Source organism: Anser anser, assembly GCF_964211835.1.
Source record: "Anser anser genome assembly, chromosome: 9".
Classification (NCBI taxonomy): domain Eukaryota; kingdom Metazoa; phylum Chordata; class Aves; order Anseriformes; family Anatidae; genus Anser; species Anser anser.
Window position 1 is genome coordinate 11,863,615 of NC_139729.1, and position 25,240 is coordinate 11,888,854.

Sequence of the window (25,240 nt, forward strand, 5' to 3'; positions counted from 1 at the left end):
GGCTGCAGAGCTCGTGAGCAGGAACTGGGAGGCCTACGAGGCCCATATGCGGGATGTTCGGGACTACCTGGAGGCCAGGCTGGAGGTGAGCAGATCTGGTTCATGTCCGTCTCTCCCCTCCCTGGGACTCAGTCTGCATGGTGCAGGGCCTTGAGGGCACGCTAGGACAGAGCTGCTCGCTTCCCAGAGCTGTCCGCAGCCCTCTGATTCCTCCAGGCATCCTTTGGGAAGCAGAGGCTCCACTTCAACAGCAAGTTCACGGGCTCCAAGCGACTGTGCAACACCTGCAACTTCTCCATCCTCGGCCCAGGCCTTCAAGGTAGCTCTGCTCCCACATCCCCTGCGCGCACTTCCCCTGCTGTGCCGCAGGTGCTGCGGGCCTGAGGCATGTGGGAGCTCGGCCACGGCTTGGGCACAGAGACGAGGCGGGCAGCGGCCTTCGGAGGGAGCCTGGGCACGGGGAGACCTGCGTGTGTGTGCTGCAGGGCGCAGGGTGCTGGCTCACTGCAAGACCCTCCTCGCCAGCGTCGGGGCTGCCTGCCACTCTGAGAAGGGGGATCGGTAAGCAGCCAGCTCAGGCAGGGCCTCTCCTCCCAGGAGAGAGGGGGGGGAGGCAGGGAGAGGGGCGGTGGGTGGCTGTGGGCAGCACTGCCTGGAGCAAAGCGAGTGCAAAGCTTTCCCGAGAGGCTGAAGAGCAGCGCAGGAGGTCATTGCAGAAAACACGGCTGGAACACGTGGCTGCTGCGGGAGGGACTTTGTCCCCCGCGGGCTCTGGTGATCCAGCTGAGCTTGGAAGCACTCCTCAGCATGTGGCACCGCTGGCAGAGTCTGCCTTTGTCTGCGTGCCTGGCTCGCCCAGCCAAGCCTACGTGGGGGCTCCAGAGGGCTTCTTTGGGTGTGCGTGGGACAGCAGGTGCTTTTGGGCTGGTCTAGAGCGGTGACACAGAGCTTGCAGTCCTTGGAAGCCACTGGGGCAGCTCTTCAGAGGGGAAGAGCCAGATCTGCCCCAGGGCAACAAGCTCGGTGCGAGCAGGTGCCTTTGGAAAGTAAGGAGGGCGCTTCCCTGGTTTGCCTCGAGTGCATCTGTCCAGACGTGCTCCTTCCTACGGCTCTGTGAATCTCTCCGGCGATGTGTGCGCTTCTTTGGCCTCCCAGTTAAACCCACTCCCCCCGTGCCTGTGTTTCAGGCCCTCCTCAATTCTGCTCAGCTGTGGGATCCCCTACGACGTGGCGCAGAACGCCCTGCGGCTGAGCGTGGGGCGGGACACCACCCGTGCGGACGTGGACGTGGTTGTGCAGGACCTTGTGCAGGCTGTGGCACAGCTGGGCGAGGACCAAGCCTCGTAGCCCCCAGGACTCACTGCCCAGCTGTCCCCCAGGTTCTCGGGCTGGGATTTTGCTCTGCTTCGCCCTTGGGTGCTGGCTGCGTGCAGGACAGGGAGCAAGAGCTGTGTAGTCGAGGTGGCCATCCTTTTTGTGGCGGCTGTGCAGGGGCAGGATGGTGATAAACTGACAGCAAGCCCCTGCCCACAGGATGTGCGCTTCCTGTCCTGTGGCTGCAGGCTGAGTCAGTTTGGAGTCCAGTTCTGGCAGGAATAACTTTCTGCCCGACGGCCCAGTCACACTGAGCCAGCCTGCGGTTTGGAATTGACATGAGGGAAGCGGTGGCTGGAGGAGGAAGCGAGATTTCTATTTCGGCAGCGCTTAGTTCTGCTTAGCTATCTGTCAGCTCGCGCTCGCAGGGATCGCGGCAGGGCTGGTTTGTCTCCACAGCGCATGCCGCTCGAGCAGAGAAGCTTTCTCAGACGCTGGGGGCTGTGCTGGGGAGGGGGCTTTGGGGCTGGGGCAGCTCATCACGAGCCTGCTTGGGACTCCCCGCTGTGTGGTGCGCAGTGTCCGGCACTCCTGGTTCCCAGCACCTTCACACGTGCTCAGAAGTTTCTCCAAGCTCAGCTCCCTCCAGAGCGTAGCAGGCGTGGAAGCCGCAGGGGTTGGAGCCTTCTGCCCTGGTTGCTTTCCCCAAAGGAAGCCTGCCCGCTGCCTTACCGCTCGGAGGAAGAAAGACCATCTGTCCCAGGGCGACACGGGCACTGCGCAGCAAGAGGCTGGGCTGGGAACTGCGCTGCTGCTGCCAGAGCCCTGACCTCCCAAAGGACATTGGGGCTGGGAAGGGGGCGGGCATGGCTTTCCCAGCACAGCATTGCGTTACCTGCTCTCCCTTTCCTCCCGTCCTTCCTGCAGTGGGCAGAGCTCCTGTTGCCAGCTCTACGTGCTCTAAAAGTAAACAGCAGTTGTGGCTGCCCTAAGCGTGTGCCAGCACCTGAGGAAATGTGTCATCCCTGCGTGCCAAGGCGCTTGCTGTGATTACTGCCGTAGGAGGACACGCATGTCGCACACAGGAGGAGCACGGCAGTTGGGCTGATCCATCTGGGGCTATCTGCTCTCCCTTGGTATTCATAGGAATAAAAGCAGTTGCCACTGCTGTGGCTCTTTCTTAAGTAAAATATACTTTTTGTGGTGTTTTGGGGGATGCAGGGCTGGCTGGGGTCATTAGAGGGATGTTTTCTCCCCTCAGCAAATGCTCGTGTCCCAGACCACAGGCACAGCCTGCTGAGCGGGGAGGAGCTGCCGCAGTCACCGGGCAGGGCCGCAGTCTCGCAAGGCCTAGGGTGGGCAGGGGGGGGCCCTGCTCACTCCCTGCTTGCTCCCTGCTGCTTGAGCCGGGAAGCCCAGCACAGCGATAGGGGCACACGGGGCCCTTTCTGGGCAGCCCCCAGCACGTTTCCAGAGGGCTGAGGTGTCTTGGGGCTGCCTGGGACCTGGGGTAGGCACAAAGCCGCCAACTTCTCTACTGCTGGTTTCCTTCTGGGCCTGTCCCACGGTGACCTCTTGCAGCCCTGACGGGCAGGTGAGCTCTGAACACCCAAGTTTGCCATTTTGGATGGCAACCACAGGGATGTCCCTGGCCAAAACGCTTCTCAGGGCTGTGCTTCAGCTCCAGGCTGCGCCTGGGCGCCCAGTGCAGGTGCCAGTCCAACGCTCAGCACTGCGCCCCTGCCACAGAGTCTTGGGTTGGGGGCGTGGAGGGGGGAGTCTTACTTGTGCCCCTGCTGTCGCACTGCTCAGGGGTGTGTGAACTTGTCACAGCGTGCCTGCTACCTGCTTCAGGTGCTTCCCAGATATCCTGGATACAGGGAACAGCATGGGTGACTGATGACACCTCCTGGTACGTGGTGGGCCTTGCACCCCTTCCTGCCTCCTTGGGGGTTTTGGGAGCCTGGAGTCCCTGGGCCACTGAGTGCAATGGCTTGGGTTTGCATCTGAAAGAACACCGGGAGGTGTCATCTTTGTTACTCTGTTTGCAGGTGGTCAGAATCAAGGGGTTTGTGATGCTCTCTGTTATCATTAACTGTTATATCTGTTAACATTTATCAACAAGGAGTCTTGTTGATATCTTATCTCCCTGCTCAGAGACCCATATTTAATCTATTCCAACCGTTGCTGTGGTTTTCCAGCTCAAATGCCCTAAGAGAGCAATTCCTGGCAAGCAGCACTGAAAGCCCTGGCGTCCTCCTGTGCCTGGTGGGCACGGGGTGCAGAACAAACCCGTCGCGTGCTCAGATCCTCCTGCTGTGTCGTTTCACAGGAGGACAAGAAGCTGAGAGCAAACGCTGCTGCCTAACCTGCCCAACCTCATGCTGTTAGCGAAGCTCACAACAGAACAGGAAAGGTACGCAGCGGGGATTAATGCAACTGCTGCGTAGCAGTTAATTGCAGAAAGCACAACTGCGGACACGTTCTTAGACACTGGTCTTGCTGTTTACTAGCCATACACTAGCACAACTCAAATCAAATTTTTAACCATAAATCAGATTGACAAGTCTAATGGGTTTTGTAACTGAATTGTTAAGACTCAAGCACGCTGACTTCAAAAAACATTGAAAGAGGACTAGGGCTTCGGTGTTTCCTTGGGTTGGGAAATGCATTTAAGGCTGACTGTCCTGGGAATGGCTTAACTGGATGCCCGTTAGGCTGTTCCTCGTTAACACCACTGCTCACACCTCAGTCTCAAATGCAAATCTTGTTTTTCCCCTTGCGTAATAGTTGAAACGTCTTTTAGGAAAAGTGGTTCCAAAGAAAGAACGTTGCTCTGCTCCAGGGCCAGCTTTTTTATTATCAGAGATCTTCTAGTTTTTGGAGACCTCTTTCACAGCTGGGACACAGGTGGAGATCCAGTTCTGGGGGCTGTTTTTTCCCCCACGCAAGGGGGTGGGGAAAAGAAAACCCTAGAAGGCTTCCTGTGTCAATTCAGAGAGAAATTTAACCACAGAGCACAAAATGCTTTACTGATATATTCTTTTGTTTACACATGCACAGGAAACACAAGTAGCCATCACAGAAACATTACCATTTCTTCATTTAGAACGTTACAGCCAAAGCGGAAGAAGTGTTACAGAGGACACAAATGCTCTGCTTGACCATTTTAATGTTTTTACTGTTCATTTCCTACTACCACAGCGCATGGGACTGACAGTCACAAGTGAATCCGTCTGTCTCCGTATTGCCTTATCCCAGGAAGGTGAGGAGGAAAATGCCTATGGCTTGGCCTGCACTTTGGCAGGCCAGCTGTGCTTCCACTCACGCACCCTATGTGCTGCAGACAAATATCCTTTTCTCATACGACATAAAAACGTCAGTGGTTGTATGCACTAGAACAAGTTCTTCTGTCACGGAAATCTGAAAATACCAATGTTGCTACATCAGCTGTGAAGTTAAACAGTAGAGAGCGGACCTGACCAGTACATGAGAACACAACAGAGTTGGAATATGTCACTTTCACGTGGTCACGCAACCAGAACTGAACAACAAAACTGCGCTTCATTTAATGGAAGAATCCACGATCTCCTGATAATCCTGTCTTCCTAAATTCTTCCAGGACAGTTTATAACATGCGAGAAAAAAAACACTAACCAAAATAACTGCTCCCCCAATGAGATCATAAGTACCTGGGAAGATGCGCAGCACGATGAGCTGCAGGACCATGGCGATGACTATCTCCAGGTGCTGTACAGTGCTGACCAAAGCGGGATGGAACTTGCTCAGGGCATAGTAGACCCCCAGGAAGGCTGCCGTGGAGCAGAGGCAGATGGCAAGGAGATAGCTCCAGGTTTCTCCATCCAGCGGGACAATTGGCTCCTGAAGCACGAACATGGTGGATGCTCCCCACACTGTTCCCGTCCAACTGAAGGTGAACAGTGCTGTCCACATGCTGATGTTGTCTTTGATTGACCTGTAGACTATCATGGAGAGAGCAGTCGTCAAGCCTGCCATAACGGTCATGGTATAGCCAAAAGCTTCCTTCCAGGTGCTCAGCAAAGAGTTTTCTTCCCTGACGATGTTGGGGATCATGACCAGGCAGACGCCAAACACACTGCCAACAACAGTAATTATGTCTACGTAAGCCATTCCTTCATCTACCAGTAAAAAAGCCAAAATGGCACTGAACACTGTAGTGGTAGCCCTCCACATGATGGTCCCATTACTGGGGGGAACTATGGAGAAGGAAGTGTAAGCACAGGTAATAGAGATAACATTGCAGACCCCGTAGAAGAAGAGCCGGAGTCTGTACCCTTTGGGGCCAAAGGGTGGCTCATGGTAATAACACACAACAGTAATGGACAGCACCTGTAGGACCGAGCGGATGAAAATCAGCTCTAGGGATGGCACTTTGGAACGATCGGAAATTAATCTTGTAATTAGAGCCACGCATCCATGAGCCACAGCAGATCCAAAAAGGACTATCCACATTTTCCTCGACTGCAGTATATTTCCTTCGGGAAAGTTCTGGAAATGCCCCATCTCACTGGCTTTTGGTAGTTGTGCTGGCTGGAGCTGGGTGTCTATTGTACCGAAAAAGGTCCTTCCTCTCCTTTTCCCATCACTTAATAGTCTTTTTTTAGGATTATCCTCCATAAATACTCCAGTATCTTCATCACCATTCTCATATCCCTCTTCTCCTGGCTGGGGATAATGAGAAGTATATTTTACTGTTACCGTGTTGGGATGAATTTTCACTCGCTTTTTGACTGGGTACTTTGGGGAAGATGTATCCATTTCCTCAGAGAAACGTCCTGGTCTTGAGGAAAAACATGGGGATGCACTGTTATCTTTTTATGTAATGGATAGTGAGAGACTCTTTAGTATGTAAATGCTGCTAGTGTTTACAAGCTATTTTTATGAACCAAGTCCAAGTACTAGTAGATTGTTCTTGGTTTTGCTTTAATTTTCCAGTCTGTTACTGCTAAATACCTTTGATAGTCAGGCCATTTGGATCTCCTTAAAAGCCAACTACAGAACTTCACTTTAGTCACTAATTTTTGAAAATAACATACATTCACGTTATGTTATGGTGCATAATGTTCTAGTATATTCATATTCTAAGAGGAAGTTCTCTTGCTAAAGCATTTTGGATGGTAAATACCCTGCAATTATGAACTGTACATATTGTTAATTGCTTGCTAATGTTACAAGATTACAGAAGAAGTTTGGCAGGAGGAGATGACATCCTTGTTTGTAAACTGGCAGGGAAACAGGAAGGATCCCTGAACAAGTCAGCGTACTACGTGAACAAACAACAAATTTTGTAACAATACTTTGACAGTGTTACAAACTCTTTCTTCTTTTCACATCTTATTTCCAGTGATTGATTTTGCAACAGATTTGTTTTTCAAGTCTGAATCAATATTTAGTTATTTATTTCACATAGAGAAAATTTGGAAGGGCTGATCCAGATGACTAACCAGGCCTCCTGCTGGCAGCCAAGGAACAGGTGGATTTACAAACACCACAGGAGAAGGACCGCCCTTCCATCTCCTGCTGAAGGTCCACTTCACACCGCACACCAGAGTGAGCCCTCCCCTCAGTGCCTGTGTTTGTGCACACCGTGACACACGCAGCAATGCACGCAGTGCAGCTTGTGTCACCACAGTGGCATCAGCCTCCCAAAACGAGCAAACAATCCCTTCACGGCACCCGGTCATCAGCACAAGCACTGCTTGGGCTTTGCTGTCACAGATACATGCAGGGGGCCCACAGGGAGCCCCCCTGCAGCCCAGACTCCCTCCAGCTCTCCCCTGAGCATGCCATCGCTGTCCCCAGGCCCAGGATGACAGCACGGCGTTGGTTTAACACAGGCACAGGGATGCCACCAAGATTACTTTGTTGTGCACAGTGCCCTCCACCACCAGTCCTTCCAAATGAAGCGGCAGCAAGGAGAATGTAACCTGCCTTCTGCAAACACCACTGGGCCCCAGCAAATAAACATATTTACCTGCTCTTGAGAGGTTTAATTCCAAGCCCGAAGGGGAAAACACCTTTCCATCATCTACATCTTTGTCCGGATGTCTAAACAGAAACAACAGATGCTCTGATACCAAACAGAACGGGTTACAATGATCTTAGCACAGCAAGTAATACTCAAGGTAGGCACAAAATGTTCTGATTGTTGTTCAAAGTTGAAAATCTGAGACACATTACCATGCCTATGAGGCTGTTCTCCTTGGGAACTGGCAACCCCAGTGCATCACTATGGAAAAGATAAAAAGAAAGAAAAGAGCAAGCAGTCAGTGTAACCTTGCTAAAGCCACTCCTCAACCATCTCTCAGAATTCTTACTGACTGAACTAACCTGAAGAATGAATGGTGGTTTGCGAGTGTAAGGTTCCTGCAGTTTAATAGCAAGAAAATTTGATCATCCCCTGCCCACCATCCTGCCTCACTGCCTTTGCAGAGGTGAGGATGCCCTGGAGGACCCATCCTCCTGACCCAGCCACCAGGAGCCCAGCCCAGCGCCGCTGGTCACAGCGGTTTGGTCTCTCTGGTGCCTGCAGGGGACGGGTGTGGAGATCCCTGCAGTCCCTGTCCACAGGGTACCTGCACCAAGACAAGGCAGGCCCCGAAGGTGCAGGACCACAAGGGAGCGAACAATCGGGCTGTGGACAATCGGGCTGGACGCACGACGGCACATCCTCAGGGAGACACAGGGGCAGAGCCACAGAGCAAAAGGCAACGTAAGAGTGGGTGCCAGAGCTCTTCACTGAAACGCTTCTATCGGGGGCCAGGTTCAGCCTTGGCATTTTCTCCATCCATAATGTGCCTCAGCCAAAGCACTGCCTGTGCCTAGCTGAGGAAAATAATTTACATAAGAATGGGACAGGCTTCCTCTCTCCTCAGGGACTGAGGGATATTAACCCCTTGCTATATCCAAGCTAAGCTGTCGCCTACCTCTTAGAGGTGGAGTGAGTGAATCTGGTAGGGACTGCGAGGAACGGGAGAGGGGCAGGCACCAATCCCAGCTCTGGAGCAGGCGGCAGGGCCAGGCTGGACTTGCACAAGTAAGCGAGGTATCCCGGGGTACCACCTTACTCTTGCTTTGGCAGGCTACACTCCTGGCCTTGTGATACCTCGCTGAAGCAGAGATCAGTACACGTTAAAGGGGTCTGAGGGCAAGAAACACCTCTGGCTACCTCTGTTAGCACTCCTGTTCACATTTCTGCTGCCAACCCTTTTTAGGCACAGCTCAGCTGACAAAACAAACTGTACGACTAAATGCTCGAGGGCTCCAGAGTTTCCATGCATATACAGCGTATATACGGCAAGAAACCTGAGAAGAAACAGCTGAAATGCAAAGGAGAGTAAATAAAAAGGGTAAGAGCTGAGTAGTGGGCAGTCTGAACAACCCATCAAGCAATTAAAAAACAAAACAAACAAAAAAACCCTACCAGAAATGTAAGCCAGTCTTATCATCTACTACTTGCTTTTTTTTTTTTTCTTAAGGCAATCTGTTAATTTCAGATTCTTTTAACAGGCAAATGCAAAATGAACTGAATGAGGCCAGGAAGGCAGTGCCCCTCACAAGCACAGCTTTTCCTACCTACCATTTCCATCGTGTTTTAAATTCACAATTCTGCCTTGCCCTCCTCCCCACACCTTAAAATTAAGACCTTCTTGATCTCCACAACGTATGGATCAGGGACAAAGCGCGAGGAAAATAATACAAATGGTGCACAACTGGCATTATTATCAGAGCGGCAGTGAATCCAGCCTGTATAACCTCAGTCATCTCATTAAGAAACAGATGAGTACATGCTGCAACTATTGGCTCATGAAAAAAAAAAAAAGGAAAAAAGAAAAAAAAAAGATTTCTTACCATGAGCATATCATGCTTTCTTTCTTTCCTCCTGAGGTTAGATTACATTTTCTTCCAACAAATAATAAAAAAGGGAATAGAAAAGAGACAACATGCATTTGCAAATTTAGTACTGGACCTGTGTAATGTATTCAGGGATCTCTCTGGAGGAAAACAATAGATCATGAGCACATAACTCAAAATGGCTGTCCTATACAGACCCAGTATTTCCTTCAGCACCACGAACACTAACAGTTGGAAGGTCTGGGAACTCGAAGGGCAGACAGATGAGGCATGAGAAAGGCAGGAAATGAGAAGTAACAAAAAATAACAGGAGCGCTTAAATCAAAATTTAATTTTCTCTACTAAGCAGTGAATATATGACAAATGTCATGCCATCTCTCACACGGGAGATTTGTTTGTACTCTTTGGTGATCTTGCTTCTCTTAACCATCAAGAATTTCAGTTCAGTGCATAACCCAAATCTATGTTTGTCAATCCTCAACACAAATTTAAAACAAATGGAAGTTAGCACAGCCTGTGCAGAAAACTTGCTGCTTCTCCTTCTTCTGATTCCTTTTGTGGAGATCACAGGAAGGCATTTTTTTGTTTGTTTTTTCCCTTTGTATCTGGAAACTTAAGATGGTTTATTTGCATGTTCTCTGAAAAATACAATTTGATTTCAAATCCAATTTAATAGAATGCCAACAATTAAATACTATGTCAAATTCTCATGTCATATAACAAAACAAACACTCTTAATTCAAACAACAACTTGAGACACCCATTTAAATTACCAGCTCTTGGAAATTGCTGGCTGTCAAAATGTGAACTGGTTTCCCATGGGTGAACAACTAATCACAACGGATGCAATAAACATCACAGATCACTAATACAATACACTCCATGACTTCTTTAAATAAAAAAGGCAACCCACCGCAGCCCCCAAAGCATTACACACGTGCTGCTTGGGAAGGCAGAACTACTCGGCTATACGCCGCTTCCCTATCGAGGGGTGGGAGGCTGAGCTCGCCTTCTTGCCACGCCTGAAGGAATTAAGCCTTCGAGGTCTGTCTGGTGGTTATAACCAATAATTTTCAATAAACACACCAAAACACTCTCGAGCTCTGCCAGATTGGGCCAAAATCAGCCAGCCAACTGAAAAGTTGTTATGGAAGATTTGCAGGCACGGCAATTGCCGTTCCCCCCGAAGTCAGGAACAAGCAGCCAGCTCTCCCCGTGCCCTGAGATGCGGGCCTGGCAGGTTGTTCCTCTGCCGCTCCTGGGGAAAACCCTCCGAATCCTGACAGACTGCGACTGTCAGCGGGCCGCGGGCAGCCCCTGTCGGGGGCTGGCAGTTCTCCCCGTCAGTGCCCAGCAGGACGCCCCGTCACCCCTGCGGCTCCCGTTACCTGACTGAACCCGCGCCTCCTCCGCAAAGCTTCCCTCCTGCCCACCGCCCGCCGGCGTCCTCCCGAGCTGGTTCCTTCCAGTTCCTCACCGGGAGCAGCGGCAGCTCCCGGCCCCGTGGCACCCTGAGCTTGCTGCTGCTGCTCCGCTGCCCGACGGCCCGGCCGGGTGCCCTCAGGTGCGGCGGGAGCAGGGGCAGCGGGAGGCCGAGGCGCCGTGAGGCGCGGCAGGCAGCCACGGGCGGCACGGCCGGGCCGGGGCCATGCCTGCGGCACCGCCGAGCGGCGTGACGGGGCACAGCACCCGCACCGCTGCCGCCACGGCCCGGCTGCGCCAGGCGGTTTTAGTGAGACCGGTTATGTGCAACGGGACTTTGTTGGAATCTGGCTGTGACAGGGGCAGTAACGGGGAGGTTGTGCTGCTTAGGCACGGCGGCGAGCACCGCGCACGGAGCGGCACAGCGCCGTGCCGCGTCTCCGCGTCACCGGGCGCGGACAGAGCCCCGACCGCCCAAACCGGGGGGTCTGTCAGGGAGCCCCCGCCCCGCCCCGCCCCGCCCGCCTCGGCCCGGCCCGGCCCGGCCCCCCCCGGCAGCGCGGGCGGCCGCAGGGCCCGGCCCCCCCTCAGGCCCCGCCCACCCCCGTCGCCATGGCGACGCCTCGCCCCCCTCCCGCTCGCCCGCCCGCACGCGCGGCGCACGCGCGGCGTTTGCGCGCGAAAGACGTTTGCGGCGCCGCGTGCCCGCCCCGGCCGCGCCCCCCCCGGCGGGCGGGAGGGGGGGGGGGAGGCGCGGGGGGCAGCGGCGGCGGCGGGCGGGCGCCAGGGGGCGCCGGGGCTCCGGGCTCGGCGGCGGCTGCGCCATTGGCGGTCGGAAATGCCGCCAGATGGCGGTTTAGGATTGCGGCTCCGCTGAGCGCGGCCCCCGCCGGCGCCGCCGCCGCCGCCGCCCCGGCCCCGGCCCGCACCCGCCCGGCCCCGGCCGGCTCCGGCGCTCCGCGGGGCTCCCGGGGGCGCCGCCCGAGCGCGGCGCGGCCGCGGGCCGAGGTGAGCGGGGCGCGGGGCGGGCGGGCGCCGCGGCGCCGATCCAAGATGGAGGCGCGAGGGGCGGGGGCAGCGGGCCGGGGCCGCTCGCTCGCTCGCTCGGTCTCCGCGGCGGCCGGGCCGGGAGCGGGCGCTGCCCGTGCGAGGAGAGAGGCGAAGGGGAGGGGAGGGGAGGGAGGCGGCGCGGGGCGGGGCGGCTCCTGCCGGAGCGGCGGGTCCCCCGGGCGCGGCGCTCTTCGCCGCCATCTCATTGTCCCCGCCGGGGCCGCCGGGGGCGCGGGGCCGGGCTCGGCGGCCTTCCCCCCCCACACCCCCCCCTCCGCCGCCCGGGCCCGGGCGCCGCGCCCCGGGGCCGCGGGGATGCTCGGGCGGAGCGCGGGTGGCGCTGCCGGGGCCGCGGGCGGGGAAACTTGAGGGAGCCGCCGGCCGCCCGCAGCCGGCCCGGTTCGGCTCGGCTCGGCCCGGCCCGGCCCGGCCCGGCCCGCTGCCTGGGCCCGGCCCGCGGGAGGGCGGCGGGACGGCGCCTGGCTGGCGTCCAGGGGCGGCGGGGGGGGCGGGAGCGGCTGGTGCTCGTGCCCGGGTTGTGGGGGCGGGCGGGAGGGAGCGAGGCCCCGTGAGGGCCCCTGGGGACACGAGGCCCCCTGGGGACACGAGGCCAGCCCCGAGGGAACCCCCCCGGGCCGTGTCACGGAGCGGTGGCACCGGGCTGGCCGCCGGCGTGATGGGGCTGCGAGACGTGGCCATGGGTCAGAGCCCTGCCGGGAGCCGTGTGGGAGCCGGCGGGGTCCTGAGGCGCTGGATGGCCCCAAACCAGCCCCCACCTCGCCCGGAGCTGCGTGGGGTGCCGCTGACTGGGGGCCTGGCCTTCTGGGAGAGCTGCGCTCCCGGGAGCGGGAGGGCGGCCGTGGCCGTGGAGCACGCTAACGGGACGTGGCTGCCAATGTTGGTGTCAGAAAAACTTAGTTTCCACTAGCAGCGTGGGCCTAATTAAACTCAGTCGAGCCACTTGATAAGTATTGATGATGTGTTCCACACAATTTCATGGTACTTCTGGTTCTGTAGAGTTAATCTGGTCATAGCCTGTACTAAGATGTTGAGGGACAAAAAGCCTTCTCCAGATCACAGAACTAAGACAACTGTTCCTGCGTTGTCTCATGTGTTTGGTATGGTGGATGACATTAACGTCTGGATTCAGGCATCTTAAGACTTGCCCAACTTCCCCATGTTATTACAGCAGAGATAGGGGTGGTGTGAGTGAAGGATGAGTCCAGATTTTCCAGATCCAAAGGAGTTTTTGCCTTGCGTAGTGAGCTTTTGCTCATCTGTAGATAACGAGGTCACTGAGTGAGTATTTCAACATTATAATCCATCGAGCAATTTGAAGAAATCACTGGACAAGAGGCTACATGTACGTTTTCTGCTTAAAGGTGTCCTGAGCATGGGGAGAAGTTCTTTTGAGGCACTGGAGGCTGGTTTATCCTTTCTCTCTGGCTCTCCCGTGACCACCTTTGGTGGATAGCCCGAGAAAGTTCTCGTGGCAGGTGCGAGTTTCTTTTGAAATGGCAAGCTGGTCCAAGCAGCGGTGCAGTGACGCAGCAGGATTCGCTGGAGAGCAGGGCGGAGAGGCTGACTCTGGGGCTGCGATTAGTCTGATAGGACGTAATTGTTACTGGTTGCTCAACGCAGGGTGCTCCGGCGAAATTCTTGGTCTCCACCACCAATGGACACGCCGATGGATTTACAGCGGTAGGAGGGAGCAGTGAAAAATGGTACTTTCCTGAAGCTCAATGAACAGTTAGGGCCAGCTGTGGAGGTTCGGAGCACCTCTGCTGCAACTGCTGAGCTTAAGGACCAGAGCATGTGGCAGCTGGCAGCTCGTGGTGTCCTGTGGTGACTCACATTTTACAAATGTGCTGAAGTTCACTGAGGCTGCGTTTATGGCCAAACTTCCACAAGCAATATATTGTGGATGGAAGTTCTGAGAGCAGCTGGAATCATCATCTCAAAGCTTTACAACAGAGGTCTCCAAGGTTTTAGGAGATAAGCTACTATCTCTGTAGCCTGCCATTCATATTGCGCCAAGTTTTATGTAACGTCTACTGAAACTGCAGCGCACCTTTTGATAGCCAAGAAGGCTCGTGAACATTAAGTATTTGGATGCATTGGCGGAATGAGTTACTCAGGATGTTTAGGAACTCGGTGGGTGAATATTCTTGATTTGAAAGAATGCTTGCGTAAAGAAGAATATGTACATTGAACTTGCTTTCTTGCTGTTTCCCTTTGTTGCAAAGACTTGCTGTGATATGAGGTGGCTCAACATTGGCATTTTAAATATAATTTTAGTAGGCAAGTGAGCCTGTGGGAGTGTAAAGATGTGGTGGGAGAGGAACGCTTAATTGTGATGACTTACTAAGAAAAGTCCTGTTACTGGGATAAGAACATGTCTTTAGCATAGCATTTGTAAATTGTTTTCTAGCAAAATGCAAGAAAGACTCCAACACGCTGCCGAAGATTTGAAAGCGCTAGTTATGTAAATAAGACATACCCGAACCAACAAACTTGGCTTCTCATCTGCGTAAGTTGTGCAGTGATGGCAGAGTGAATTTTGATGCGGCGCTATTACTGAATGGGTGGCTGGCATCAGAGATTTGGTTTTCCCAGCTCTGCACCTGGAAGCGCTGAGTGTTTGGGTAAGGCTCTGCCTTTGGGTGCTTGAAGCCAAAACCGAAAGGCGGTGCTGGAGTCTGGCGCTGAGATAAGGATGCACCTCATCTAAATCTGATATACTGGCACCTGGATTGGAAATGGCAACCAAAATTTGTAAGATACTTGGTGATTTATTTTATTTTTTAACTTTTGGGGTTTTTCTTCTCGTCACTTGTTTATCATGTGGAGCTCTCACACTCCCCTATTGCAAGTTGCCATCTCTGCCTTATTCGCAGTGCAGCTGTGTTCTCTTGGTGGCTAAAAATAGAAGGGTGTAGAGTTAGTTTTCTTTCGTGGAAGGGAAGGAGAAGTCTTAGAAAGTGTGAGGTCACCAGCAGATAATTCTTCTGTTGTTTTTGCTCAGGGCATCTAGAGATGCTCTTTATTCTTCTTTATTCTTTGGTGTTTTGCACTTCCAAACTGATCTCACTTTGTAGATTTGGATGTTGAATATGTGATCAGAATGCAAAGACCTTTCTTTGTTCCTCTAGAAAATAACTTGAGAGAACGTTATGACCCCATGTTGCAACTTTCAGTGTGAAAATATGCTTCCAAAAGCAGGTGTGATTTTTTGGAAGATCCCTATTTATTTATTTTTTCATTTTAAGGTAAGCACCACCTTCAGCTGGCTGAAGGAACCAAGGAGGAGTTGAAAAGGGGAAATTCTATCAGTCTTTTTCTGACTTAACTCTGACTTTGTAGCCATTTCCGACAATCTGACAAGTCCTATTGAATATCTGAATATAGGTAGTGGTTTCACCACTTGACAATCTGTGTGTATTGTCCGTGAGAGAACACCCGGGGATTTAGGTCCTTTTGCTAATGTTAAAGGAACTGCACTCCTGGTTTCAATAATTTTACAAGTTTATTTCATGTACATCTCTGGAGGAAAATCTGTAAAATGCTTTTAATAACTGTATAGTTGAAATAGCAGGATGACTTACACGATAGATTTGTCAGGTTATCTTTACTGATCCCAAATGATATCATGTGCCCTATTCTGAAACGTAAGTTCAGTCTAACCTTGGTGAATTTGGTAATTCTGCTTTCATTTACACAAATCTCAGAACCACTTTATTTTGGAAGAAAACGTCCACTGTATGGGTGATGCCGTACCTGGTACAGATGGTGCACATATAACTTTTTTTCCCCTCAAGCATTCAGGCCCCCAGCTTGTATATGTGCAGATCCAGAGCACTGCCCAGACCCAAGCTGCATGTCAAGTGCTTGTTCCATGGCTACGATGCTTGTCCTGCCTGGGATGGATTTGTAGTCTGTCTTAAAACACACGAGAAGGTGTCGGTTGCACGGCGTATTTCGATGGGCTAGGCCTTTCAGCCACAGTTGGCAGCAGTGTCAGACTGGAGAGCTTGACGTGGGAGTGTGTTCTGAGTTCCAGTCACCCCACCGTTGTTTTTTGCAGAATCAAGAGCAAGAGATTGAATTGTGAAGCCTTGCCTCCCTCAGCTGAAAGGCGAGCCGTTTCGGGTGGTTCCCAAAAGTAATGTTTTACTAGAAAGCAGCGTGAGGCAACATGCAGCCAGCATGTGTTACTTGCTGTGCAGGAGTTCACTAGAATAAGTGCCATTTATTCTATAAATAAATCAAACGAGCCTATATTCTGTAACTTTCCACAGAGCAGACTTGTATTATATTGGCAGGTTAGCCGAGTGAAAACAACATTGACAGATTGTTCAGCTTGTAGGAAAAATATTTCCTTGTAGAGGTGCACAGGAACAGACCTGTGCGTCACAAGTGTTTCTAAATTCCAAATATTTACTACAATGAAAAAAATCAAAACAATTCATCTTGGACGCATGCTTCTTTAATAGCAGAGGATAGCATGTGTTACTGGTTTTTGGAACAGAAAAATCAAATGACAAGCTGAGAACCGCTCTCCCCCAAACGAGGCTTTCCCTCCCCTTTTGAGGGTTAGAATTCCATAGGAGCAGGAAGATACCGAAGTGTTAATGTTTGAGAGTGGAAAATACAACTGCCTTTGCAAATGACTAATGAAGTCCATCTTAAGTGAGAAATGTGCCAGTTTTGCACTGCTGTAGACATGCTCACTAGGACGGCGCGAGCTTGTTCCTACGACGGGAGTCACGGAAGCTGGGCGAGCTGGGCCGCCAGCCTGCCGCAGCTGACAGGGGAATCTGCTCCACGGCCTGTCCCTTTCCGTTGTGCTCGTGCTGCTGTTGCTGGTCCCGGCCTTCGTGGAGCTGGTTGGGTTCACCACCTGGCCACAGCCAGCTGCTTGGGAGGGGCGGTTCTCTGCCGGGTGAACGAATTGAATCAGATCAGTGCGAGGTGATGCAGAGTCAGTGGCAATAGTGTTTTAAATCCCCACAACCATTTTCCCCAAAACTCATCCTGTTTTCGGGTGGGAGATTCAGATGGACTCAGTGTGTTTCCAGGTGTGAGAATGCCTTAGAGCGTGGGCTCCAGCTCGTGCGCCTGTGTCACTTTACTGGTAGGTTAGTCTGTTGTTAGAGATAACCACTTGTTGTTGCTCTGTTTCCCATCTCTTCACCAGATAACGTATCCATGCAAGGCCTTTTATTGCCACAGCAGCTTAGTTTCTTTAGGAGCCTTTTGTGAAGAACCTTAACATATATATTAGAAATTAAAGCGGGCTTTATCCAGAAGAGTCTCTAGGTGTGTGGGTAAGGGAGATCTTTTTAGAGAACTCTTGGAGGTTTGTGAAACTTGACTTTGCTGTACGAAAGTGGGGTTGATTTGTCCTTTTAAATGCTGTCATTTATTTTTAATTATTATTTTGCTGTCTACTGGTTTAGTCTCTAGAATAGCTTCTACTAGCTGGTCTGTGAGGCTCTCTGGACTGTGGCATCACAAAGTGTTAGGTGGGAGAGGAGACACGATTATAAACTGTGCCCAAGAGTAAGCACCGCTTCAGACAGCAGAATTTTTGAAGGCTGTTTTCTTTTGAGTCTTCATTACATGGCTTCTTTGGTGTCCGATCATGTGATCTTGCTGAATGTAGCAGAAATTGGTCCAGAGGTTGAAAATTAGGGGTAGTGGGAATTAGAGGAGAGAACAGAGAGAGCGAAGGGTACGCACACAGAATGCGTTTGTGTAGGCCTGTTTCTGTAGGATCACGAGTTCAAATTCACAGTTGTGGTGATACTGTAAAATGACATACAACAAAACAATATAGTACAGGGCGTGCAAGTTGCTGTCAGAACCTCCTCACTGATGGAGCTGAAGTCTGCCTGCTTTTGACTGCTTCCAAACTCTTCTCAGCTCTCTTTGACGTGTGTTTTGCTGTATATAATGCTCGGAGAATGAAAGTCTGAGTGAAGATCAAAATGGTAAGGATATCTACCAAGTCTTTTGAAGGACTTCTCTGAAAGACTGACGTTTCTGATCCTCTGCCCTTTTAGGTACAGATCACGGTTTGTTGTTCTTCATCTCCTTTCTATTCCACAGTTCCAGGTGTCTTTCTTTAGCTCTTTGAGGCTTTTTCTATTTTAGCTCTAGCTGATTGTTCTACTTGCATTTATGGAAGTCAAACTCACTGATGTGTCCTTCCTCATCCTTCTAAAAAGGGTCAGAAGAAATGGTGTAATTTCTGTAGGTTTGCATGCATCTCCTGCCTTTCCCACTCATGTGGACATTTTTAAAAAATATTTTTAATATGTATCGTTGCTGTAAGCTCCATTTGGACCAGTGTTTTCTGCCAAAGTGGTTAACACTGAGCTGAAACTTTCTTTGTCTCAAAATGCGTTTTAGGTAATTTTTGGATACTAATTGTTACCCTTTTGTGCAAGATGCTGGGTGCATTGAGAACCTCAAGAGGAAGAGATGTTGAGTACTGTGTTTCACTTAAAATGGCCAATCTGAATTATGGCAGTGCTGCCCGTTTGGCAGACGAAAGGACGGTAGGTTGGATGACAGTGAGAACGTGCAGGCAGGTCCCATCGAGTATCCTCGTGTTGAAGTGGAACAAGTGAACTGCCTGAGTGGAACGGAAGGAGGGACTCTGTTCCCGCAGCCTGTCTGATGACTTGAAGACTTGCTCTCTGTTGCATTGAGTGGGAGAACGCAGGCAACAGTTAGTCAAATTTCAGGCGTAACCTATGTTACCAGTGCTCTCAGAAAAGGAATGGAAACGAAATGCCCTGCTTCTGGCTTTTTTTTTTTTTTCAACATGTGTGCTTCAAGATCATACTGTAATACTTATTTTTCTTCCCCAAAGAAACCAGAACAAGCTGTGTTTGCAAAGGAAAGATTTTTACACGTTTCTGTTGCTGTGTTTAACTGCAGAGCACTGGCATTGTGGAATGAAAGTACTCGTGGGTGGTTCTTGTACGCAAATCTTAGCGCCCGAGGTGACTGTTGAATTGTGAACCTCTTGTCTTGGGGTTGAAATGTTTGTTAATGTTGTAGCCATTAAAGCTGGTAAAACAAACTTTTCTCACTGGTACGCCTTACTTTTCTGATTTCTTCTTACTGCTTGTGTGTCATTGTCCAGGTAGAAAGTTCAGAGGGAAAAGAAAAGGATATTAGTGAGAGAAGTAAGAACCAAGGGAAGCAGGGAAGCAAAAAGTCACACTTAAAACAGATGGCTGGCTGTTGTAGCTGCCCTTAATTCCTAGATACTTTGTTTTCTCTAGGCAAATGAATTGTTATGAAACTGCTAAAACTCGAAAGTGTATCCTGCTCAAATCCTTCAGAATATTTTCCAAGAGACTTCTGCCAGGACTTCACCCATGAGGATCACCAGACCTTTTGCAAGAATGTTGTTCACCGTTGTCCAGAGCCTTTGTGCAGAACTTGCAGTCTCTGCTGGTGCAATGCCAGGATACGCCACCTGTATCTTCTGTAGTAAATTGTGAAGCACTGCTAGGTTATGCCACTGATGTAGTTGATTTTATTGTGAAATAAGCAGCTAAGAATAACCCTTTCAGATCTGACTTGCTCGTAAATTTTTTTGGCAGTCAGCTCCTTTGTTGCATCTCCCTCAAACAACTTCCTTGACCTAAAGTCATGCTTTGATAACACCCACATCTAGAGTTTAACTATTGTGTCTGCCTTTGTCCTGAAGGCAACGTGTTGCTCCTTTGTAAGTCGTGTTTGTATTCAAGCTTGTGGCAAAAGATAATGACTTTCTGTGAGGGTAATCACAAAAAGCATTGAGTGCAGGGGACAATCGGAACTGATTTGTAGTTCCCTGGTTCTGATCTCTGCAGCTACAGGACCGGTGAATGCGAGTAGTGCTATTGCTGTCACAAAGCACGCCTGGTTTTACTTAGATTGTTTGAAATTTGAATGCATGTGCAGGTTCCCTGCTACTGGCGGGGTGAGCAGGACGCAGGGAAAAGCTTATGGGATATACAGTTGAACAAACACGTGATTGAAGAACATGGGAATATACAAAAATGTTGACTTGTGGCTAGCTAGAAGAAATAATTGTACTATGAGCTCCTTTTGGACCAAACAGAGTGACAGGGATAAATGGACCAAATTGTTCCCATTGCATGCCTGTGGCTGCTAATAAAGGAAGTACTGTGCACAGTAACTACAGCTCCGGCTGTGTTTCAAGAAAAAAAGGTATCCTTTTTAATCTCTGTTCGAGCTATTGCTAATATTCCTTGCATGTCAGGCTCTTTCAGAGATGACTCAAAAGAAGAATGTGTCTCAGGTTAGTTTAAGAACCATTCTGTTCTTCCTGCAAGCTCCCGTGGCTGAAGTTACTGGCAGAGTTCCCTGAAGTGGAGGTTTACATTGAGAAGACAAAAAGCTGTGGTGAAGAAGGGGAAAAAGATACTGGTAGAAGATTAGAAATGATCTGAACATCATCTTTCTTTTGCTAACCTTCCCTTTATTATTTTTTTTACAGCAACAAAGACCAAAACTTGTAGACACAAAGAATGACCTTGTTTATGTTTTTCTTAGATGTAGGTTCAGGCAGTTAGGGACATAGCTGCTGGTGGTTGTTGTTGTTTTTAATTCTAAAGGGGAACTTTGGTTATTGCATTGTTATAGATGGCTCAGATGAGCATGCCTGTGGTTGGGATGGGTATTGTTAGGCAGTTCTTCAGATCTCGTTTCCAGCAATATATGTCTCTGACAAATGAACCGTTCAGACTGGAAATTCCTGTATTAGGCTTTTAGCTGCAAACTGAATATTTTTGTTATATTCCAACAAAAAATATTGAAATTAATTCCTGAATATGAGATAAAGGAAATTTTGTGGCCATGGTAAGTATGCTTTTTTTTCCCCTTAAGTATTTCAGTGGGAAAATACTGCCGAGTTCTCCTGCTTCAGAGTAAAAACCTGTAACTGACCTTTCTGTGGCTTTAGTGGGATAGCTGCAAGTTGGTACTTTAAAAAAAAAAATAAAAAAAATCTGTAGTAACCAGTGTATAAGCATCTGCAAAATAGTAACTGGTAGCTTAGTAGAGACCATAAGATACGTTTTTTGGAGTAGATCTGCACTCAGCAGATTTCACATAAGGAACAGATTGCATATGCCTCATTGAGAGTAACCTGCACTGTATCCTTCCAGCTTTGTCACGGACGGGAGTTTGACAGACATCAGTCTGCTACTGTGTAAACACAGGCCATTCCCCGAACACCATGCTATCTTAAGCATAACTTCCAGGGTTTGAAAACCAGGCTTTGAATTCCTCGTCTGCTGTCATAAGGTTGCTAAAAGGCAGATCTTGCCAGTCGTGTATCTTCTGTGCTGTGTTCACGTTTCTTCCAAAGCATGAAAAGTTACCGAGAACTCAAATAATGAACAAATGTTTTTCCTAACTTTGTTTAGGAGAGAACATTTGTTTTGGCTGAAATCTTCCAGAGCAACTTAAATTGACACCAGCATGGGAAAATTAGTAAAAACGAGCAGGAGGTTTTAGTGCTTGGGCAGCTTATAACATTATAGTGGAATGAGAAGGAAAAGAACAACCTAAACTGCTTTTAACCTTTACAAGGTCAAAATTGTTAGTGCTTCAAAGTGCCCTTCAAAGGTGAGCAGAAGTGTTCACGTATAGAACTTCTCAATTTTGCTGTGATGAATCTTACACGCAGGCAAGACATCAATCTACTGGGGAGCACTTTGGTGACTTTGTTGTATGAATATCATGGCCAGCAGGGCTCTCACCAGTGAAACCCAGTGACTCTGATACTATTTTTTTCTCTTAATTCTAAATATCCTGATTATTTGTGATGGCAAAAAGATGGAGATGCCTATGCCCTCTCCATATTCTGTTCTTTACAACCTTTTTGCCTTACTCCGTCTCAGAAGAATTTTCCTGTATTGCCAACACAGATTTATCCTTGCAGTATATTTCCTCGAAGACCACTGCCCAAAACGTTGAATTGGTTAATAGCTTAATAGTGGTTTTGCAGCCTTCTAGCAACTTGCTTGCAAGTAGACATATGCTATTGTTTTGTCTTGCAATTATTTTCCTTTAGAAGCCTTGATTTGTTTTTGTAAAATTGCAAAATGTTTATCACACAGATGACTTCATCCTCTAACAGGCATGCTCTCATGTGAGAATATATTCTATAAAGATTTTTTTTTACCTTTGCAGTTTTATCTAATGAAAGAACTGGTCTTGGGGAGACTATTAAACTGTGTTTATATCTAGTTATCCTTAATATTTTTACTTTTTTTGTTCATTGCTGGAATCCCTAGCCACATAACTCTAAATCCAAGTTTATGTTGCGCTTACAGCTACAAAGGGATGTCAGAAGTGTAGTGTCCTGAGATCTCTATCCAGTCGTGCTTTTACTGTAGGAAGGAGTCGCACTAGAGTGGTTATTTATTTACTTTTACTTTTGTGGTTCTGTCTGGGCTTTCTTCATTCCTGGAAGAATACCGAGCAACAACAACAGCAACAAAAAAGGATGAAGAAGGACCTAGAGTTAATCCTTTGCTCTGTCTTGGGGGAAGATCACTTACAATATTCTTGACAGATGCTTGTCTAATCTCCTAATTGCTGGGAATGCCACTGCGTTTCTTAAGCAGCTTATTCCAGTGCTTTATATTCTTGCTGCTTGATGTTTTCTTAAGGTTTAACTGACAACCTTTGCAGGAAGCGTTGCTTTCTACTTTCTCATGTCCAGCTATTTCTGATGTTCCTGGATGTATTTGAGCTGTCATTTTTCCCTTGATCTGTTCTCTAACACTGGTTGCGTGCCTTTAATTTCCAGTTCTCCAGTGTTTCCTCGCAGATCTTGTTTCCTTTTCTTCTGACCCAACTCACTGCTTTGTAGACTCTCCCCTATCGGTTCCTGTCTTGAAGACTGGAATCCCAAACGGGGCATCCTGCTTTAACGCTGAAGGCTCTCTAGTGCTAGGTGGATTGCTCTCCACTTATTTATTTTTGAAGTGTTCTGCACAGGGCTCCGCTGCTCAGTTGTTTTCCTTTTGTTCACCGTTCGGTGTAAGGCTTTGCAAGCAATCCAACTTTGAGGTTCTGCATTAGCCTGTACTTGGCTGCGTGTCTGGGTTCACTGTTGTTTTCTGTCACTCAGAAGGGCATACTCATCTTCCTCCCAAATGGAGGAGTGAAAGGCAGGGTGGGAACCGGCATGGAAAACAATTGTCACCAAAACAAATGGGTGTTCGCCCCTCTGCGGAAGCAGCTTCCCCTTTGTGGTTAGCAAGATGTACAATATAAGTGATTTCTTGGCTTCTTGGCTGATGTGTTTGATCAAACAGGAGCTGTGGCTTTTTTCCTTGCTCTTGTCTAGAGCATTAGGACTTGCCTTTTTGATGCTGTTGCCTGATGGCAGTTGTCTGTTGTCATTTGATTAGCTGCAGTCTTCAATATTCATGAAGAGTAGTGAAGAAAGAGGCTGCCTTGTATGTTCAATGTTAAGCTGTTGAAAGCGTACGTGGAACATTGGTTTCTCTACATCCTTTGATTTCAAATGCTGTTTTTTGTTACTATAAAGTGGTACAAATCCTTATGACTACCTCTGACAATACAGAAAGAGGATTTACTTTTTCGTGGTAAAAGTATAATAGCAGCTTTAGCAGGAAAAGAAGAAAAGATGAGAAAGTAAGAAAATGTATGCCAAAAAAGTGTAGAAGTGATACGTTTAATGTGAATGTAATTTCTGGTTTTTAGTTTTCCTCTAAAATTTGCCCAATCAACAACTATCTTCCAGCACTGACTGTATTTGCAACTTTGGTTTCTTTCAGGCTGTAGCACAGCCTTTCAGTTTCTTTCAGGCTGAAAGTACTTTTGTACCAAGAGGTATGTTTTGGGCCTTGCGACTAATCTTTTAATTATCATTTAATTTGCAACATTTATTAAATAACTGTTTGGATCCCAGCTTCTTCAAATAACAGTATTTGTATCCTGTCAACATGTAATCTTCAAAGAGTTAGTTTAGACGTAGATTTGAGTTGATACTATATCATGTGCGTGATGATTTTGAGGCATAAATTTAATTCCTTTTTGATTATTTTTGAAACTGTCTGTTAATGTGTTTTACCAGCTCATTTTTCTTGGGACTATTGGTAGAGGCCAAATGAAAATTTAGAATTGCAATGAGACTGTCTTGTGGTTTTTAGGCTTTACTGAATTTTGTTCGTTCAGTAGCTTTATACAGATTAACATGCCTGAGGGTTTTTTGGTGCATTTTTGTTCTCGATTAGTGTTGTCCCACCTCTTTTTTTTTTAGGTGACAATCACTGCTATCACCTCTGCTGCCCTCCTGTCATCCCAAAGTGTCCGCTTTTGACTGATGAGCCTCTGTTCCTCGCACCCTTGCTGCTGCTGCCTCCACAAGCAGTTTGGCTCCTGCTTGGAGCACAAGGTCATCTGCCTGGCAGGGCTGAGGGGTTGTTCCAGGCCATGCCTCCGGTAGGGAACAAGTGCTCTGTACAGCTCTCCTAACAGAACGGGTGATACTGCTTGTTTCACCTTGCTGCTACGATGCTGTCTGTGTGTGCTGAATCGTTAGTAGCCACTACGCTACCTCTGTTTTTCTGGAAACACTTGGAATGAATTTGAAATTCATTAACATTTGGTTTGTCAGCAGATGAACAAGTCTTTCAGTGGTGGAAAATCTAAGGTGGCAGTGATTGAAGAAGCTTCCTCTTCCCCTGCGTGTCCTCTGTGTGCTAAATTACAGCTCCCTGGCAGTGCTAGCTGTATTTTGTTCTACTTTTTATTTGGTGGTGGCTGTTAGTAAAGGCATGTAGCAAGACAGGTATCTCTCTGCAAGTCAGGGAGTAGTCTGTGGTCTTATGTATAATAATTGTGATACTGAGGTTTGTCTGGAGGTAGAAAAGGAGCTGGCACTTTGCTCCTGTACTTCAGTAGCAACCACATTCTTACTGCGGCTGTTTACATAATGGAGCCTGCTTTGTTCTGTAATTAAGCATTTTACTGGGTGTAACAGAGTATAGTGCAGATGGTTTCTCAAACAAATGGTTTCTCAACTCACCTGGTTAGTTTTCTGTGAATATGGATTTCTTCCCTATTGTTGTGACTGGGAGACTGTCAGTACTTTATTCTTCAAACGTACCACCTTGTAGCGCCCACGATTATATCGCTTACCTTGCTGATGTATTGCCCCTTTTCATAGATTATAGGAAGAACCTTTGAGAAGGTCAATCTCTTATCCACCTTCACTTCTAAGAGTTCTCAAATATGCATGTCCAACCAAAGTCAGCTGCTTTCCAATTCCTTGAGAGAGTGGCGTTGGATGCGTGTGAGGTGCCTGAGCTCTACATGTTTACTTCAAAATCCATTCAGTCTCACTGCCGCCTTTGCTCTGGTTTCATGATTTTCACAATTCTGCCAGTTTCTGTTCTGCTCTGTTCAGACTAAGTAAGGTTTTGAAGACTCTGTTCCTTGCTCATGTTCCAAACCCATTTCCTGCTCCTCCATAGCAGTCAAGGAGTTT

General features: G+C 48.9%; 3 protein-coding genes across 28 annotated transcripts in view; 2 read left to right on the forward strand and 1 right to left on the reverse strand.

The window, feature by feature from the left end:
* Positions 1-2,504, forward strand: part of SCLY (selenocysteine lyase) — a 39,808-nt gene extending 37,304 nt beyond the window's left edge. For 2 of the 5 annotated variants that reach the window (XM_083848596.1, XM_083848595.1), the window contains exons 9-13: positions 2-85; positions 217-319; positions 486-561; positions 1,188-1,379; positions 2,242-2,504. In XM_083848596.1, coding sequence (XP_083704722.1) covers positions 2-85; positions 217-319; positions 486-561; positions 1,188-1,347 — 423 coding nt within the window. In that variant the 3' untranslated portion in view covers positions 1,348-1,379; positions 2,242-2,504. The remainder of the gene's footprint in view (position 1; positions 86-216; positions 320-485; positions 562-1,187; positions 1,380-2,241) is intronic. The other 3 variants (XR_014588118.1, XM_083848597.1, XM_083848598.1) reach the window with 3 other exon arrangements.
* Positions 2,505-4,342: 1,838 nt separating this feature from the next.
* Positions 4,343-11,125, reverse strand: SLC35G2 (solute carrier family 35 member G2). 21 transcript variants are annotated; one of them, XM_083848618.1, is made up of 6 exons: positions 10,688-11,125; positions 9,208-9,258; positions 8,283-8,675; positions 7,537-7,585; positions 7,331-7,404; positions 4,343-6,136 (listed from the first exon to the last, which is right to left on the reverse strand). In XM_083848618.1, the coding sequence occupies exon 6, from the start codon at positions 6,112-6,114 to the stop codon at positions 4,879-4,881; it is 1,236 nt and encodes a 411-aa protein (XP_083704744.1). In that variant the 5' UTR covers positions 6,115-6,136; positions 7,331-7,404; positions 7,537-7,585; positions 8,283-8,675; positions 9,208-9,258; positions 10,688-11,125; the 3' UTR covers positions 4,343-4,878. The 21 variants fall into 21 exon arrangements, with proteins under 21 accessions (XP_083704744.1, XP_083704726.1, XP_083704736.1 ...); XM_083848600.1 differs by having other exon boundaries at positions 8,283-8,465; positions 10,599-11,125; XM_083848610.1 differs by having other exon boundaries at positions 10,599-11,125.
* A 369-nt stretch (positions 11,126-11,494) lies between these two features.
* The window catches only part of STAG1 (STAG1 cohesin complex component), a 187,481-nt gene continuing 173,735 nt past the window's right edge, over positions 11,495-25,240 (forward strand). Inside the window, exon 1 of one of the 2 annotated variants that reach the window (XM_083848713.1) lies at positions 11,495-11,640. The gene's annotated coding sequence lies outside the window, so the exon portion shown is untranslated. Of the gene's footprint in view, positions 11,641-12,253; positions 24,193-25,240 lie in introns of those variants that run through there. The other variant, XM_083848712.1, reaches the window with a different exon arrangement.